Below are 16,272 nucleotides of genomic sequence, written 5' to 3' on the forward strand. Positions count from 1 at the left end.
ACCAGCAGTCTCCTGGAAGCCTGAAGATTGCACCTAATCTAAACAAACTACAGTTGATGCTCTGTGCGTTTGACTTTTGAAACAGAAAAATGATCTTTGAAGACAAAGAGTTGAAGCAGTTGAGATAGAGGACTGTGTACTAAAGTTTGTCTCAATTAAAGAAAATGGGAACAATGTACACTGGGCTGTAATGCAGCCATTTCTTCTTTAAAAGTACTGAAAAATAACAAAAAGGGTACTTGGTCTTAGCTATGCAGGACAGATTCATTGTCATAAAACTGACGTTGCCAAAGATTCCCCAAAGAAAATGGAAATGCTTAAATTAAGAGTTGCCAAAATGACCTGGCCACCACCAGTGAACAAGATGTCTGTATGTATTTTTGTTCCTTTTTGTCTTTTTTAAAAGATCTATTTGTATTCAACATTGTGTTCTAGTTGCTTACTAAGGGAATTGGTAGAACGCTTTCACCAAACCATGCTTTCTCAGAAGATGCTGAGTGGCGTGCTTGTCCTTAGAACTTTTTGATCCCATCAAAACTTCCAGTGGGAGTTGGACAAGTGGGAAAGCTGCCCATAGGGAAGAGCAGTCCCAGCATCCTGGTTCCCCACCCAGCTTGAGAACTAGGTGTCCTAAGCTCATCAGGAGCTTGCTTAGTTAAATGCTGGTGGTTCAGTCTCTCTTCAGGCAGCCCAGTTCCTTTGGTGCTTGTGTAACTTGGACGATAAGAGAAAACAAACAAAATCCAAAGACTTATTCAGTTCTGAATTATTTATAAAATATATTTTCATGGAAAAGCTAATTGCTAAGGTTTTTGCCATGACTTGAACTTTTTTTGTTTTAAAATGGCACTGCCCCCACCCATCCAAAAAAAACCCCTGAAGTGATAAATTTTTTTGGAGACCTTGTCAACCAATTCTGCTTTTTCCTGTAATGTCTGATATTGGTGATACTGGCCAGTCTTGATTAGGAAAGGAAATAGAACAGAAAGGCAAATCTATAACTGAGAGAGATTTTCAAGTAAAAGTGGAGTGAAACAAAAATGGTTAAATGATGAAAACATAATAGATATGCTAATCACTGTATGGTAAGTCTTTTCACCCTGTGTTGAGCCTTCTGGAATGATACAGCTGGCTGTTAACTTGTATCCACGGTCATAATGCAGACGATCCAGCCAACTGAGATAACTGTTAACGCTAGCGCACAGATATGGAGTATGACTCTATTTGTCAAGGGGAAAATACTCAGCATACTTCATTGATTATGTTGGCACAATAATCCGATGACCTGATGTATTGTAGGGAAGAGGGGCAGGGGAAGGCTCTTTGTGTGTATTTGGGTCATTGTAACAGAGGGAAGAAGATTTTTGCTTTAATGCTGAGTAATTTGAGTGTCTTTGATTGAAACAGGTCAGCATGATGCACAGGCTCGCCAGATTAAACAGTATGGTAGCAGGAATGTAAGCCAGGTGGCAGATGAAGAATAATCTTTTTTTTCTTAATTTGCTGAAAGTGGTTCCTATTCAAAATCGAGAGTTGCTCCATTTTGAGGTCTTTAGGTGCAGGTTTTAAACTCCTTATTACATTGTTTATACTGCAAATTTTAGCGTTACTATTTGATCATAACAGCTGTTTGTTCTTGTCTCTTTATGTTGCCCTCTTCTCCCCCTCCCCTTCTCCCCCAGCCCCCCAAAAAATGGAGCAGGGGAATGGGACTCAAGGTCATCAGTCGCTTGTAAAAGCTCAAGAAAGTAAAGCCGATTAGATAAATTTCATTCGCTGTAGAACTGGAAAGGAGGCTTTATGTTAGTCTGGTATTAACAGAAAAGGAAAATGGGGGGGTGGGGAATTGCATTGGATTATGAGTCAGCATATGAATAGAGCACTATGAAGCTTGTGGGGTGACTGGTGATTTCACCCACACTTCTGAAGTTCTTCCATTAGCTAGGGGGATCCCACAAGTGCTGTTTTCTGCAGCCGTTGTTAGCAATTACCTCCTTCACTGTTGTGCTTCTATATTCGTGTTTTATACAGTGCAATAAGATAACCCTTTCTCACTACTTGCGCTCCTGAATCATCCTTAAACCTCCTTCCCTGTCTCTGAACAACCTTTTTAAGAAGTTGGTGGAGAGTGGGAACATATTCTTGGATCTGTGTGTAATTAATACCATGTCTGCTAATCAGTTGGCTGAATCACTTTCTTGTAATGAACTGTGATATCGCACCTAAATTCTCAAAGCAACTCTTCGGTTTAGATTTTTCTCATTTTTGGTGTTTTTTATTTCTCTAAGGTTGTTTTACAATAGTAGCTTACGTAAGCTGCTGGCAGGACATAACATGTTAGGAAGGCTACCAGATCGGCTCGAGCGAACGCAAGTGGAGGTCCTGGACGTGCAACACAACCAGCTCCTTGAACTGCCATCTAACCTGCTTTTGAAAGCAGACAGGTAAGTATAAAGAAATTTGATCTCGACTTGGGTGTGAGGAACCTTGCTTTGTGTGTTACTTCCTAGCTGAAAGGGTAATCCGAGGTTCCCCTAATTTAAAAGTTGCCAAGCCTTTTGTGGTAAGAACAGATGTCTGCCCAACTCACCAAAACACATTCTTTTTATTCTGGTTTTGTTGCCTTATACGGTTGCTTCTTTTTCCCCACCAAGCTCCTGCTGAACACCTACTTCTTGAAATCTAGCTGTAAAGTGAAGCACATGCTATTTTCTACTACATGCAGTGAGATGGGTTAGTGGCAGTTTCTTTAAATACATATTTCTTAGGCTTGTTTGATGGAGTGTGAAAGCTTTTTTTCCCCGTTCAGTCAGAGGCTAGAACTTATTTATACCTGTCAAGCAAAACAAAATCTGTGCATAAGGCTGTCAGAATAACTCAGTTATTCCCCTGTCCTTGCTTTGTGAATTTTTTATGCCTTTCAAATGTTTGTCACTAATTTAGCTGGCGTCACCACTTGATCTGCTTTCTGGATTCTTATTTTTATGCTGCTGTTTCTTTAGTCTTAGAGTCTTCATAATCTTTTTTCCTGGGTATGAACATACCCTGTAAAGTGGCTGTGGGAAGGCATAGTCTGGGGATGGTGGATGGGCTTGCCCCGCTTGGTGTCAGTGTTCCTTGCACCTCTGCACTTCCACAAGTAGTCATGGGATTTCTGAGTATTCAACCCATGCATAATTTAACAGACTGTGAGATTGTGTGCTGTGGGGTTTTATTTCTGATCCTAACTGTGACAAAAGGAAGGCATAGCTCCTGGGTTTCTTAAGCAGTGGAGAAGCAAGAGGAGTGGTGATCTCACTGTCAGCTCCTCACCCAATTAAGAGCATTGTGAAACCCCTTCTTGTATACTGTTGTTCATTCTGTCACAAACCTCTGGTTAAATTTCCTGGGATTCACAGCGTTGGGAGTTGGAGAACTAGGTTTGCAGTTGAGATGATTTCTAAATAAACTTCTAACTTGACTTACTCTTGAACAGTAATGTTCTGAGGAATTTATAATTTAGGTTAAAAGTTATCTTTCAAAAGGTGAACTTTACTAGGATGGGTTTTTTGTTCTAAAAACCAGTGCGTGATTCATTTCAGCCTTGATTTGCTTTAAAGAACCTTTAAAATAATTTTTGTACTTTGATTTGGTTTTTGGTTGTTTGTTTGTGGGTTTTGTTTGGTTTTGGTTTTGTTTTTTTTTAACAACTCTATTGTATACCTGTCTACATTCAAGCCTGTCTAGGGTACCACCTTTGGAACAAATTGATTATCAGCAAAGTTATTCTGATGTTAACTTACTGTTTCAGTTGAGACTTTACATAAAAGTGCAGTCAAAGCATTGACACCTAGCAATGTTGCTACTGTAATAGTTGTGATTATCTGGCACATTTCTGTTTAAAAGTGGTGAAATTCATAGCCTGTTCATGTGGCAAGGATGTTTCACATCAGCAGCTGTAATTGTCTTGTGGATGACTTTTCAAACTATTGTACATTAGAGATTGTATGAACTTAAGAAATGAAACCTTGTAAAAAGCTTTTTTACAGGAAGTTGCAAAATTAGGTCAATAAAAAAATCCTGTTTACAGGTCCCAAGTTGAAATGCCTATCTCCTAACTTGGAAAGGAAAGAAACCTTTAAGTAAGTTTCAGAAAGGCACTGGCATCTTTGAAAGCAAAGAGAGAAATAATTTTGTAAAATTTGTATTAAAAACAGGTTGTAGGTCTAGGATGTAGATTAGTGTAATTTTGGCAGTGAGAGAGAGGCTGAATAAAATTTTTTGTACTGCAAGTCATCTTTTTAAACTGAGCTACAAAACTGTAGATGGCTTTTCATTATTTTTTTGTGATGCCAAAGTGAACAAGTACAGGCTAAAACCAGAATTGGGGGTAGATTTCCAGAAGTTGCTAAATGTGTGTCGCAAAGAGGTAGAATCGAAAAATATATTGAATAACAGTATTAAATGTCTGATTGAGACTTGGGGATTTTTCCCCTCTGTAGCTTTGATGTTCTGCAGCTTTCAAGCAGTACAGGGCAAGCGTTTTCAAAGTCTTCTATGGGTATGAACAAAGACAGGTACCATTGTACCGTCGCAGGAGATGAACAGAGCTTACCCATTCTGGCATCTCATCACCACTGCAATCTCCCTCGTTTGTGATGATGATAGAAGCGGTTGGCTTGGGTGGGGTTTTCCCCCTTGTTCCCTACCCCTTTACTGGTTTAGATGACTTGGGTTGCAAATGGCTTGTCCATGCTGGTGCTTGTATGACTGCAGCAGAAGTGATAACTGTGAAGGAAAACAGCAGTGCAGATTAGTGCACAATGTCCAAGCTTTTAAGTTTGGAATTTCCTACAGGAAACATCTTTCTTTTTATTTTGTTTTCAAATGTTTGCATCTGTCAGCAGCTAAGTGTCAACAGAAATGGGTCTGGGCCAGGGAAAGGTGCTCAGGGGTTTGTTTTGTTTTGTTTTAAAAAGGTAAAATGCTTCTCTTCTCCAAGCATTCCCTGGGAAGCACAATCTGTACTGCCAGACGTGCCAAGAGAACTGAGTTTCCCGAGTGGTCTGCCATGGTCTCTACCCAGCGTGTAATGTTGGACAAATCACTTCACCTTACAGAACCTTCATCTCTCCATAAAATTACTTACCTTTTGCAGCCTTGAAAAGATTTTTTTTTTTTTGAAAGGTACTTGGGTCTGTGCAACTGACAGATGATATTAGTTGTCTGGATATGAAGTCTCATGCTGTGAATTATAAACGCTTTCTCCTTCTCAGTCCTGAATATTTGACGAAGTGGGTGTGAAGTGCCTTGGGCATACTTCAGCACAAGCACTGGTGGGCTTTGACATCTACAACATCTGAGGAAGGGAGGGAAGTCAGTGCATTGGTGCACGAAGAGAGAATATCACTTTCACCCCAAAAAAGGGAAATATGCTGAAAAACCTCTGTTCTCTTAACAGAAGAATCAACGAACATCGCTTTTCTGCCTTAATCCTTCAAAAACCAATGAAAAGGTGTCATTCTCTGCTGAAGAGTATAATTTAGGGATATTTTGTTGGTCTGCTTTTTAATTAATTTTCTATTTTAAACTGTTACTTGAGGAGAAATTGAGGACTAGCCTATGAAACATTTCTCTGACCAAGACAGAACTTGGGTTCTGTCTTATTGCACTGAAAGTATGCACATCTTGATCATGTTAGCAAGGATTTCTCTTGTAGGGTGGGGATTTTCTTGGCAAGATGAGCGCCACAGAGGCAGCCAGATAATCTCTTCATTTCTCATTACCAGATGCTGCAAAACCAGAGAATTCATGCAAGTGCTACGGCTGATGGGGAAAACTCCCAAGCTGAGTCCTGAACCTTTTTTCGTGCACCTGGGTTCCTGTAGCCTTTCACTTCTATCCACTGCTTCATCTGTTGTGATGCCTTTCCTGCTCTGTCCCATTTGCGTACACACTTTTTACTGCCTTCCTTGACCAGCTTGCAGCAAACTACTGTTTAATGGCATGAAAACAGTTCTACATAATGCTCTTCGGATCAGATGGACAAGCATTCAAGAGCTTTCGCAGAGTATGGTAGCAAAGCAGTGGCAGCGGTCGGGGGGTTTAAAAATGGAGATGCAGTGGTGAAGGGCAAGGGTTTGCCTCCTGCCTAAGCTTCCTTTCCAGTTAGTATGAATGTTTTTGGTATAAATGCTTAAAACAGCCATCGGACTATTTAAAGCAGTTGTGTGGTGAAGATGTGTAGCCGTGATGTGCACAGCTTAAACCTTGGGCTTTGTTTTCTAGCGTCTGGTAGTGGCCAGCTGTGGTGGCTAAGGCAATGTCAGCTATTCAGAGCCCATCTAGGCTCTCGTATGCATGATTCTTGTTTTCAGCTTTGTTCAGCTGTTCTTACCTGTTTTGATTTTCTGTTCATTTGTTTGTTTAGATTTGATTTAATTTGTTGGGGGGGGGGGGGGGGGTGTTGTTTGTTTGGGGTTTTTCTGCTGGACTTCTGGAAGGTGACCCAGTTAAACTTGCTCTTGTTCGATATTTGCTATTTCCACCCACTGTGACAGCTGCTTTTTGATGCAAGTATTTAGTCCTATCGTGAATGCAGGAGAAGTGAGGGAGGAAACAAAGTCAAATGAATGCAAAGAGCTATTTGAGTGTTTGATGCACATACTTTTCTTGCAGAAATGGTTAGCTGCATTTGTTTCTTTGCTGGTAGGTTAGGGTTTGCAAGCAGATACATTAGAAACTGGGGAAGTCCCAGTTAATGAAAAAGCTAAAGATAGGTTAGAAAGTAAGAGCTGAGGAGACAGCAGTTAAGTGGTTTTTTTGGCAGTCCATCAACAGGAAGGGGATTCACTTGAATGTTTCCGTCCTTTCATTTATTTTTTTTTTTTTTAAAGAGAAGAAATACCCTCTTTTGCATGGGCTGGCAAAACTGCCTTGATTTCTCCCCCCCCCCCCCCGCCTTAGCTTACAGGATTCTTCCTCACACACTTGCTACCACAATCATAAATTATTTTAGGATTAGACAATCAGAAATTGAGGGCATATCTCTGCAGAAGGGACTGAAGGAGAAATTTTGTATTTTGATTGCTCTGTGCTGTTGGAGATCTGGGGGCACAGGCCAAACTGGAGATCTTGATTTCTCTGCATGTTCTCTTTTTGCAGCTGCAGTATTCTTTCCAACTCTTATCAGTACTCTCAAGCTAAGCACAGTGGTTTTAATTTGCTGCTGCTTTGTCATTGGATGCAGTTGTCTGTGTTGCTCCTTTTAATGTTGAACATCCCTAAGCTTTTTGGAGGACTTCTATTTTTCAGTGGTGGCTATGTCTTACCAGTAAGCTAAGTTTGCCAAGCTGCCTCAGAAAATGGTGAGGAATTGGGAGATGCTGTATTCTCACAATTGTCTATACTCAGCTTTTGTGTGTGCTGGAGGTAGGCATTAGTCTTAAAAAAAACTTGAACTTTTTGCGGTTTTCAGTAGAAGATTTTCTTCCTCTGATTTTGGAAGTTCAAATTGAGATCAGAATCTTCCGCATTTAAATAGGGAATGCATGTGAATGCATATTAGGTCTGTTTTGTTGAATTAGATCCATGTCTTTGATTCTAGCCTATTCTTTGGGACAGTCCTTTTTTTCTATTTTGTCTCTTGGAGAAGTTAAATCCAGCAAGGGATTGTACTTTAATACGCCATAAAACTGAAGGTGACTTATTCCGGCCGGAGATCAATGTTTATATTATTACCCCAGAGGAGAATTTGCACCTTGTCAAAGCTGAAGAATTCTGGCATCTCCCTACCAGCGCCTTCGTTTCTTTCTTAATCTCCGACACTCTTTTAGTACTTGTTAATTCATGCTCTCCTCGCTATATTATACTCTGGTATGTGCGCAGGCTGCTGAATTCAGGTTTTTGTAGTGATGCTGTACTTTTTTCATGAGATTGTGGTATAGTGTGTGGGTGGAATTGGAAGGGGAAACAATTAATTTTGGACTGAGCTTTAATACTTGACATTCTGCTTCCATCTGATAAGCAATATGAGTGGGATATCTTCAAGGAACATGAATCAGTTTAAGTCCATGCACAAGAGAGATGGGAACAGTTGTGCCCAAGTAAATTTCCACTCCTCTGGAGGGCATTTGTAAGATGTGCCTTCTAAGGTAGCAGCTGGCATGCTGCATGAGGATGAAGAAATAGGGGAGTGGAAATAACCTGGAGAAGGACTTCTGTGTTAGATCAGCATGAGGGAAAACCTGATGGGCAAGTTTTTGTGGTTTTTGGGGGTTTTTGTTTTTGTTTTTTTGGGGTGTTTTTTTGGTTGTGTGGGGTTTTTTGTTTTTGGGGGGGGGGGGGGTTGGACATAACATTATAGCACAGAATTGACAAAGCTTTGGCAGTAGCAATCTGCTGGTTCATTCTGTTCTCTGCCCAAAGAATGGTGTCTTTTTTTTTTTTTTAATCCAGAGAATATCTTGAAAGAATTATTGTTTCAGAATGTTTTTACCATTTTAATGTAACAGCTGGTCAAAAGGAACATGTAAATAAGCAGCATACTATTTTCTAAATAGTTCATTCTAATGATGTCAGCTACAGACAGAGACTAGTAAGTGATTATTCTGAGCCTGACTTGAGTGCTACCCAGCCATGAGCTGTTACGTATGGGGTAGGTGAGATATCCTGCTACCACATGGTTCCCTTTCTAGACTGTTGGCAAGATTTTGCTAGCCACCTAAACCTTGTTCACGTCAAGGCACTAAACTGTAGGTCAGGATGATGGGGATTTATTTCCAACGTTGTCGTATCGCGCTCTGGAAGATTTGGCAAAAGGGCAGGGGGGTACAGAGCAATAGCTCTCCTCTCTCCTTTCCCCATTGGAGAATACATGCATCAAAACTTATTTTTGGCAGGAATACACAGATTCCATCCACTTTTAATACCAGTGGGGGAACAGCTTGAAATTTCTTGTTGTATTCCACCAATGTTGAAAGTTTATTAAAAACAGAAGAGCTTTTGTTTGATTCATTTTTCTTTTTAATTTAAAATGGCTTCAGTATAGTAGACTGTATTAATTTCAGCTTTATCGGAGAAATGTACCTTTTCTTACTCGAAGCTTTCAGCTGTGTTTTGGGCTAGCTGTACTTGAGCGAATTTATGTTCTTCTGAACTTCGTAGCTATAGGATGCTCTCTAGGTTATCTGTTTGGCTCCGTTTGGTTATTAAAAGAAGGTGCCAATGAAACACTGCAAGTTATTCTGCTGCAGCTTGCAAGAACATAAGTAAAATACAGATTCCTCTTCAGGGTAGTGGAATATACCCTTTCTTGGGGGATGTTTTGCTGCCACCTTCTCATCCTCATTGTATTCCTATGAAAGTTCACTTTTCCCAGCAGTCTTAAACTTTTTTATTACTTAAGTCTTTCCAGGCTGAGCTGAAGACAACCATTTTGTACTATGAGTGGTAGAAAAGATATTGTGGCTTTAATGTTAATCGAAGTGCCTTTTTTTGTGGAGAGAGAAGACTATCATGCATATTAGATTGAAGTTGCCAAAGTAATAGTTGTCTGTACTTCAGCAATAGGTGTGCTTGCTGGTGTTTAATTAAGTACAGGAACCGTTGATGTGGTATGCTTCAGTTTAATAATCCAACTTTGAATGAGCTTAATATATTTTTAGTTTATAGCTAAAGGGTGAAATTGAGCAGCATCTTTTTAGAATAAATAAATAATTTAAAAAACCCTTTCAGCGGCTTATTCCCTTCTCTGTATTAATCCTTCCTCTCCTCCCTTCCTCCTCTGGAGTTCTACCACCCTTGTGAATAATGAATGAGCCTAAGGATTAAACTGTGTTTCTCTGAAGTGGACTCCTCTGTCTGTGTAAAACAGCTAACCTAGTTTCAGAGATTTTTGCTTCTAATGGAAATAGTAGGGTTTTTTAATCCTTTGGCATTCCACGTGACTCCTCTGTAGCATGTCTGACCCTTATTTGCTGCTGAGCAAGTTTCAACCAGCTGCAACTCTTGCAAATACATTTCATTCATTAATAGACCTTAAAGGTCAGTGTGAATTCCTGCGTGCATGGGAGAAGCTATCAATATTTTATCACTTTCTCTTAAGATCGATGACAGGAGTGCACCTACCTTTTGTATCCTGATCAGTGGCTTTATAGGCTTCAGCCAGCCTATTTCTGGGTCTTGTTTCTTGAATGCAACTTTGCCCATTGCAGCTGCCTGTTCCCGTTAGTTGGTAGGAGCAGTACAGCCTGGTTTGAACGCGGTCACTGCAGACTGGCAGGCACACACTTACTTCTGTATCGCAAGTTCTCTAAGGCAGCCTTTTCTGAAAAGGGAAGGAAGGAAGAGAGAGGTCTTACTTCTATTGAAAAGGCATGGTCATGCCAGAGTTGGTTACTAAAGGATAAATAGCTTTATTTTTCCATTCCTTTGGAATTGTTTGTGTGAATTCTAGCCCTCAAGATGCCTACAGTGCTGCTGTGATCACTAAACTCCCCTAAAGAAACATGAATCCTCTGCCCACAGAACTTGACTGGTGGGAGTGGGCAGTGCCTATACCTCAACAGGTCTTGTTCCTGTCCTGGAAAAAGTCCTTTGAGGGAGAAAGAATAACTTCATTTCTGTGCTTCTTCAGTCCTTTCTGCTTGTGGTGGGACTGCAGAAAATATTGACGAAGGCTTCTGCTACTTTGGGTAGTAGGGGAAGGGCACTCGGGAACTACATAGAGATCTGGTTGTCTTGCTGCATACATCAGCAAGCAAGTGTATAACTTTTTAAATTTAATTTACTATTAGCATTGTCTCTCTTTAAAATCTAAAAGGCAAATTACTGCTTGGTCTCAGGTTTTTTGTTGTGATTGGTGCATCTTTAGTTATCCAAATATTCAAAGAGTACTTTTTTCATATTTTGTAGTTGCTTTCAGGCTTGCAGGTTTAAACAAAATACCGTCTGCACCCTAGCCAGGACTTAAAATACTGAAAAATTGGCTGGCTTTTTTACCAGTGACTTCTTTTAGTCACTTGAAGGGCAGCTATACTCTCATGGTTTGTTGATGATGAATTCAGAATTCATTTTTATGTGGAATGAATATGGAAATGATGTGGTTTGTTATTGCTCTTACCTGTAGGTACATCTGTAGTAACGTTGGAGGTACTGAGGTCTTGATAAGGGAATAGAGGCATTTTGACATACTCATTTTGCTGACACTTTGTTAGTACAAATGTGTTCATTTAAAAATGTGATCAGAAGTTTTGTTCATATAATGCTAGACTTTTGGTCTTTCTATTCATTGTTGTGAACTTGTTGCTTTTGACCCTATCTTAACTCTTAAAAATAGAGATTTTTATTTATACTTCTAGATAAAACCTGCAGGATGTTTCATTGAACTCCCTTATGCAACTTCTCTTTGCAGCCTGAGATTTCTTAATGCCTCTGCCAACAAACTGGAAATGCTTCCTCCAGCCACTCTTTCTGAAGAAACCCATAGCATCCTACAGGAGCTGTATCTGACCAATAACAACCTCACAGATAAATGCGTACCCTTGTTAACAGGCCATCCACACCTGAAAATCTTGCACATGGCTTACAATCGCCTACAGAGCTTCCCTGCGAGGTAAGTAACTGGTTTCACTGCCTCTGGCCCACTGGTGGGTGGGCATCGTGAAACATTTTCACAGCGAGAACTAAATTGCAGAGAAATGTGGTGGCACAGGCTGTATTTTGAATGCAGTGATACTGCAGTGGGTGGATTCACCTGCTATGCCCTCTTGCACATTGCTACCTCTCTTACATTACACGGACAAGTGAGTGCTGCCTGTTAGTTGATGTGTTTTGATTGTGCTTGAAATTCTTTTCAACTGGACTAATTCAGCATGACCGTAGTATACTTTTAAAGTCAAGCAAGGAGGTCTTCTGTTTTCCCTGTCTTGGCCACTTTGCTTACACCTGGTGGGCTTCTCCTTACAAGAGATTTGTGAGCATAGCAGTCTGGAAATGTCCTCTGGAAGTGGACTAAACTCCACTGGGGAAAAATCGTTTCGCTCCAGAAGGAGATTCTGCCTTGGCAGCAATTTCTCTACTTTCCATTCATTCTGTTTTAATCAGAAATCTTTCATGTGTAAGATGTGCTGTATAGTTGATGGGGTACAACCTTGGAAAAGAGATGCCAATAAATAAAAGAAGAGACATCTCTGTCCTTGTGTGATGTTCTGAGCAGCTGGGCTTCAGTGGCAAGGGGGAGGGAGGGAGATTAATTGGGGGGAAGGGCTGAGTGGGATGTCAGATGATGGAAGGGAAAATTTGGGGTGAAGTGAGAAACTAGGGTTGAAAGAAAGGGGAAGGAAGGAGGAAAAAGAGTGAGCTGGTGAGCAGGGGGAATGTTAGAAAATAAGTCACTTGAAAAGTAGCATTAACAAAACATTGACAGAAGCAGCACTCATTTTGTTCCACAACTGTGCTAGCATCTGATGTGAGGAGAGGTGACAGGCACTGCTGTGAACAAGGACCAAAGTCTGCAATATTATTTTCTTAAAATAATGAAAACCACTGCTTTTATCACCACTTCAAAATAAAATATGCATGTCTATCAAAAGAAAAAATTCTCAAACTCCTGTTTTCACAGCAAAATGGCCAAGCTGGAAGAGTTGGAGGAAATTGATATTAGTGGAAACAAACTGAAAGCTATTCCAACAACCATCATGAACTGCAGACGTATGCATACTGTAATTGCTCACTCCAACTGCATTGAAGTCTTCCCAGAAGTCATGCAGCTTTCTGAAATAAAGGTAAGAAATGAATGTGCTTTGGAAGAAGCAAGTATAATGAGACTTTACCAATTCTCTTCTCCCCTCAGGTCTCTCATTGCTACAGGATAGTATATTCTCAGAAATTACAGAGATCTGACAGCTGCTTTCTCCTCTGAGGTCATATGCAAAATATTCGCCCCTGTGCTGCCTCAGAGTGGAACAGAAGGAGAGCCTCAAAATCTGATTTTATGCTCACCTTTACCAAATCCTATCTTCTCTGCCAAATAAGTGTTAATTGTCTTCCTGTGACAGTCTGTTATGATACGACTTAAACATTTGGCAAGAGCTATGCGTAATTAACTCTTGCTGCCTTGGCAGTTTGTTGATTGTGTAGGAATGGACTTTGTTTAGAGCACATGTTAAAAACCGCTGATGCTGCAAAATGGCATAGGCCTTGGGGACAGAGATAAATTCCAGGAGCACAGGATTTGTGTATTCAGGCAAGCTACTTTAATTTTCCTAATTGCAGTCATATTTAGCACAACCAGAGGAATGCTTAATCTGTCTCTTGTATGTGCGTCCAGGAGTAATTCTGTACTTTTCCTGACACTTCTTTCTGTAGGACGCACTCTTTGCTTGACCACGCTGAAGAGCACTACTGCTTACCTTTTGTGAATCAAGTTCCTGCTTGTCGCCTGGCAATAGTGCAGAACATTTTGCGCTGCATGCTGTTTCCGCTGGCCAGAGCTGGGAGACAGTAAACTCGCAGTGTACAAATCTTGTGATATGACAGAAAATCTGTCATTCTCCGAGGCTGAGAACTGATTACGTATTCACAGGCTCAAAACAACTTAAGTGTCCTTCGGGCGCTCTGTAAAGTCAAAAGGCTAAGTTCCCAGACTGCCGTGTATGCCTCAGTGTCTGGGGTCAGGCAAAGCAGCAGGAGCAATAATTCTGTTGGACAGCAAGTACATGTAAAGATGAGCTTTGTGGCTTTAGCCAGGAAATCTCAAACAAACTTGTGGGTTTTTGAATACTCCTCCCTCTTTGGAACAATGGCCAGAGGAAGCAGAGGGCCATTTAAAATCAATCAGAAGCAAAGCCTTTTTTCTTAGAGGAAGAATTGGGGTGGGGGAGTGAGGGTCTGTGCAGTAAACATTTCTTTAAAAGTATGAGGGTGGTGTCAACCAAAAAAAAAAAAAACAAAACAAAAAAACCAAAACAAAACCCAAATGAGGATAACATAAACATGCTGATAGGGAACAATCAACTCTTTCCTTTTGTTGATGTGTTTTGGGGAAAGCTGAATGTTTTATAAAAGCGTCAGTATTTAAAGTGCTACTCCGCCACAATGCTCAGCAGAAAAACGCTCTTGGAAGACCTGGCAGTTTCTTCCTGCTGGTTCCCTACGGTTATTTAGTTCTCTTTAGCAGAAGAAAGAGGCACGGACGTCACTAACTGTTTTGGGACTGCAGGGATAGCATGTGTGACTTCATCTAAGAGGACACAGTGCTCTAGGACTCCACTTTTGTGGAAAGAAAATGCCTGGTCAGTACTCAAGCCTGGTTTTGACTTGCGTGAGATGAGTTCATATAGTTGCCAGATGGGAAGGCGCTGTGTTGGGCATAGGGGTTCTTCTGGCCTCTTGGTGTTTTCTCTAGGTCGGGGTTGGTGCTTGTCAGTTTGGAGGTCAAGCTTGTGCTGTCTGGTTGTGTCCATTACTTAGCTTAACTGGAGCTCCTTTTTAGGTATGTGAGAGCATTCAAAATGTGCCAAAGTAAGTTCAGAATTTATTGTTTGAGCATGGATTTGAGTGTTTGGTGAAATAAGCTTGCTTGTAGCAAAGCACAAAGTTGTATAGTCTCATTTCACCTCTGTGATTATATCATATTTGATGGTTAATTTTAACTGAGGTGGCATTCAAACACTCTAAACTTCTTGGGAAACTCTGCTACCTGAGGTAATGGCTGTTTTGCTTTTGTATTTAAATAGCCTGAGAGGCTGACATGTTTTTGGAGTCAGTGATACTGGAACAGTTAGTAGCAGCAGTTACTATGCTGTCTGAAATAATTTCAGTAGGAAAGCTAGTATAAATAATGATGCTTTTAAACTTGAAGTAACTCCAGAATTTCCAAACACAGGGTCATTTTAGTGATAAAATTGTCTCTAAGCCTTTTTTATACACTACAGTCAAGGCTACAGAAGTTGTGTTGTCCTCTGTGTTAAAGAGGCCAGTGGATGTGTCTGAGATCTTACACAATACTTTTTTTTTAGGATTTTTATTGTATTTTATGACAGTTATTTATACTGTCAGAGTTAGGTTTATCTGTGCACACTGGAATGTCTTCTGTGAATGGCTGAGCAGCTGGAAGCACACCCACCTGAGTCAATGCCCCAGCAGACTCTTCCTTACAGCCATTGTTTGACTTGCCTTACAAAATAAAAAAAGGCACTTTTTAAATTGGTATCCAGCGTCCTGGTGTTCTTTTGCAGTCAAACAGCTGAGTACTCCTTACTGCTTGAGCAGAGCTCAGTGACCCAGGCTTGCTTTTCCCACCTGGGACCTGGCTTTACTTTATCATCCAGTTTTTGTTGACTGATGAGTTGCTTCTCTTTCATGGTTGTCTTGCTGTGCTGCTGTGGTGAGGGTGATATGGAAGTTTCTTGTCACAGTTTTTGGTCAAGCTTATCTTTCACAGGAGCGTTACCTTGAGATCTGAAATAAGTGAAGATCTAGTAGCAGTAGCATCTTAAAGATGAAACTCTCAATCTTTGGTAGTTTTTCTCCTGGTGAAATAGGTTAGTATTGGTATGGCCACCTTCAATCACAACTGGAGATAACTCAAGTCCCTTCCAGCCATGAACAAAACAGTTACAAAGCTTGTAAATGCAGTGTAAGCAAATGCTGAATATTAAACCCTGTCTTCCAGCTGGCTCGACCAGTGCAAAATGCTATGTGCACTTGCAGGAGTTGTTCTTCTGGTGCTGCATGGGTGGGGCTAAACCAGCTTGCATTGAAATAATGCATGAGGAAATGGGGATCAGTTAGGAAATATGCCTTCCTGCTTGCCTGAGGAGTAGAATAAGGACTAAATTTAACATAGATATGCAGAAAGTCCCTCTTAGCCTATTCTTCAAACAGTACACATAAAATCTAAGAAATCCTAACCTGATAAATAAGCGATTTTCACTAGTGCCTAGGGACCACGGGATCTGCTGTAGAGTGTTGCTACCTTTGGCGTATTGGGCATTTAATGAGAACAATGAAATTACTTTACCGATTTTTGTACTTGTTATTCCAGCATGCTCTTCCATCAAATTTGTAATGGCATTGAGGTGTTGAACACAGCAAGGCCTGCTGGCAGCTTCTTTAATCTGCAAAGTAATTACTGGCTCTCTGGAAGCAGCAAGGAGTTGCGCAGAGGGAAAAAGCTCGCTGGAATAACTGTTCTGTTAAGCTGTCTACTATTTTGTTTTTGTGACAGATTTAAACTGATTTCCTTATCAGGCGTAGATAACGTCAGCAGTTTGTTCTTCATAGATAATA

At 40.6% G+C, this 16,272-nt stretch overlaps 1 protein-coding gene across 1 annotated transcript in view; it reads left to right on the top strand.

The window, feature by feature from the left end:
- The window catches only part of PHLPP1 (PH domain and leucine rich repeat protein phosphatase 1), a 145,948-nt gene that overhangs the window by 116,349 nt on the left and 13,327 nt on the right, over positions 1-16,272 (top strand). Inside the window, exons 10-12 of the mRNA XM_072853161.1 lie at positions 2,289-2,444; positions 11,393-11,593; positions 12,602-12,764. Of these exons, the coding sequence (XP_072709262.1) occupies positions 2,289-2,444; positions 11,393-11,593; positions 12,602-12,764 (520 nt within the window). The remainder of the gene's footprint in view (positions 1-2,288; positions 2,445-11,392; positions 11,594-12,601; positions 12,765-16,272) is intronic.

The sequence above is a fragment of the Ciconia boyciana genome, chromosome 2, assembly GCF_034638445.1.
Source record: "Ciconia boyciana chromosome 2, ASM3463844v1, whole genome shotgun sequence".
NCBI classification, from domain to species: domain Eukaryota; kingdom Metazoa; phylum Chordata; class Aves; order Ciconiiformes; family Ciconiidae; genus Ciconia; species Ciconia boyciana.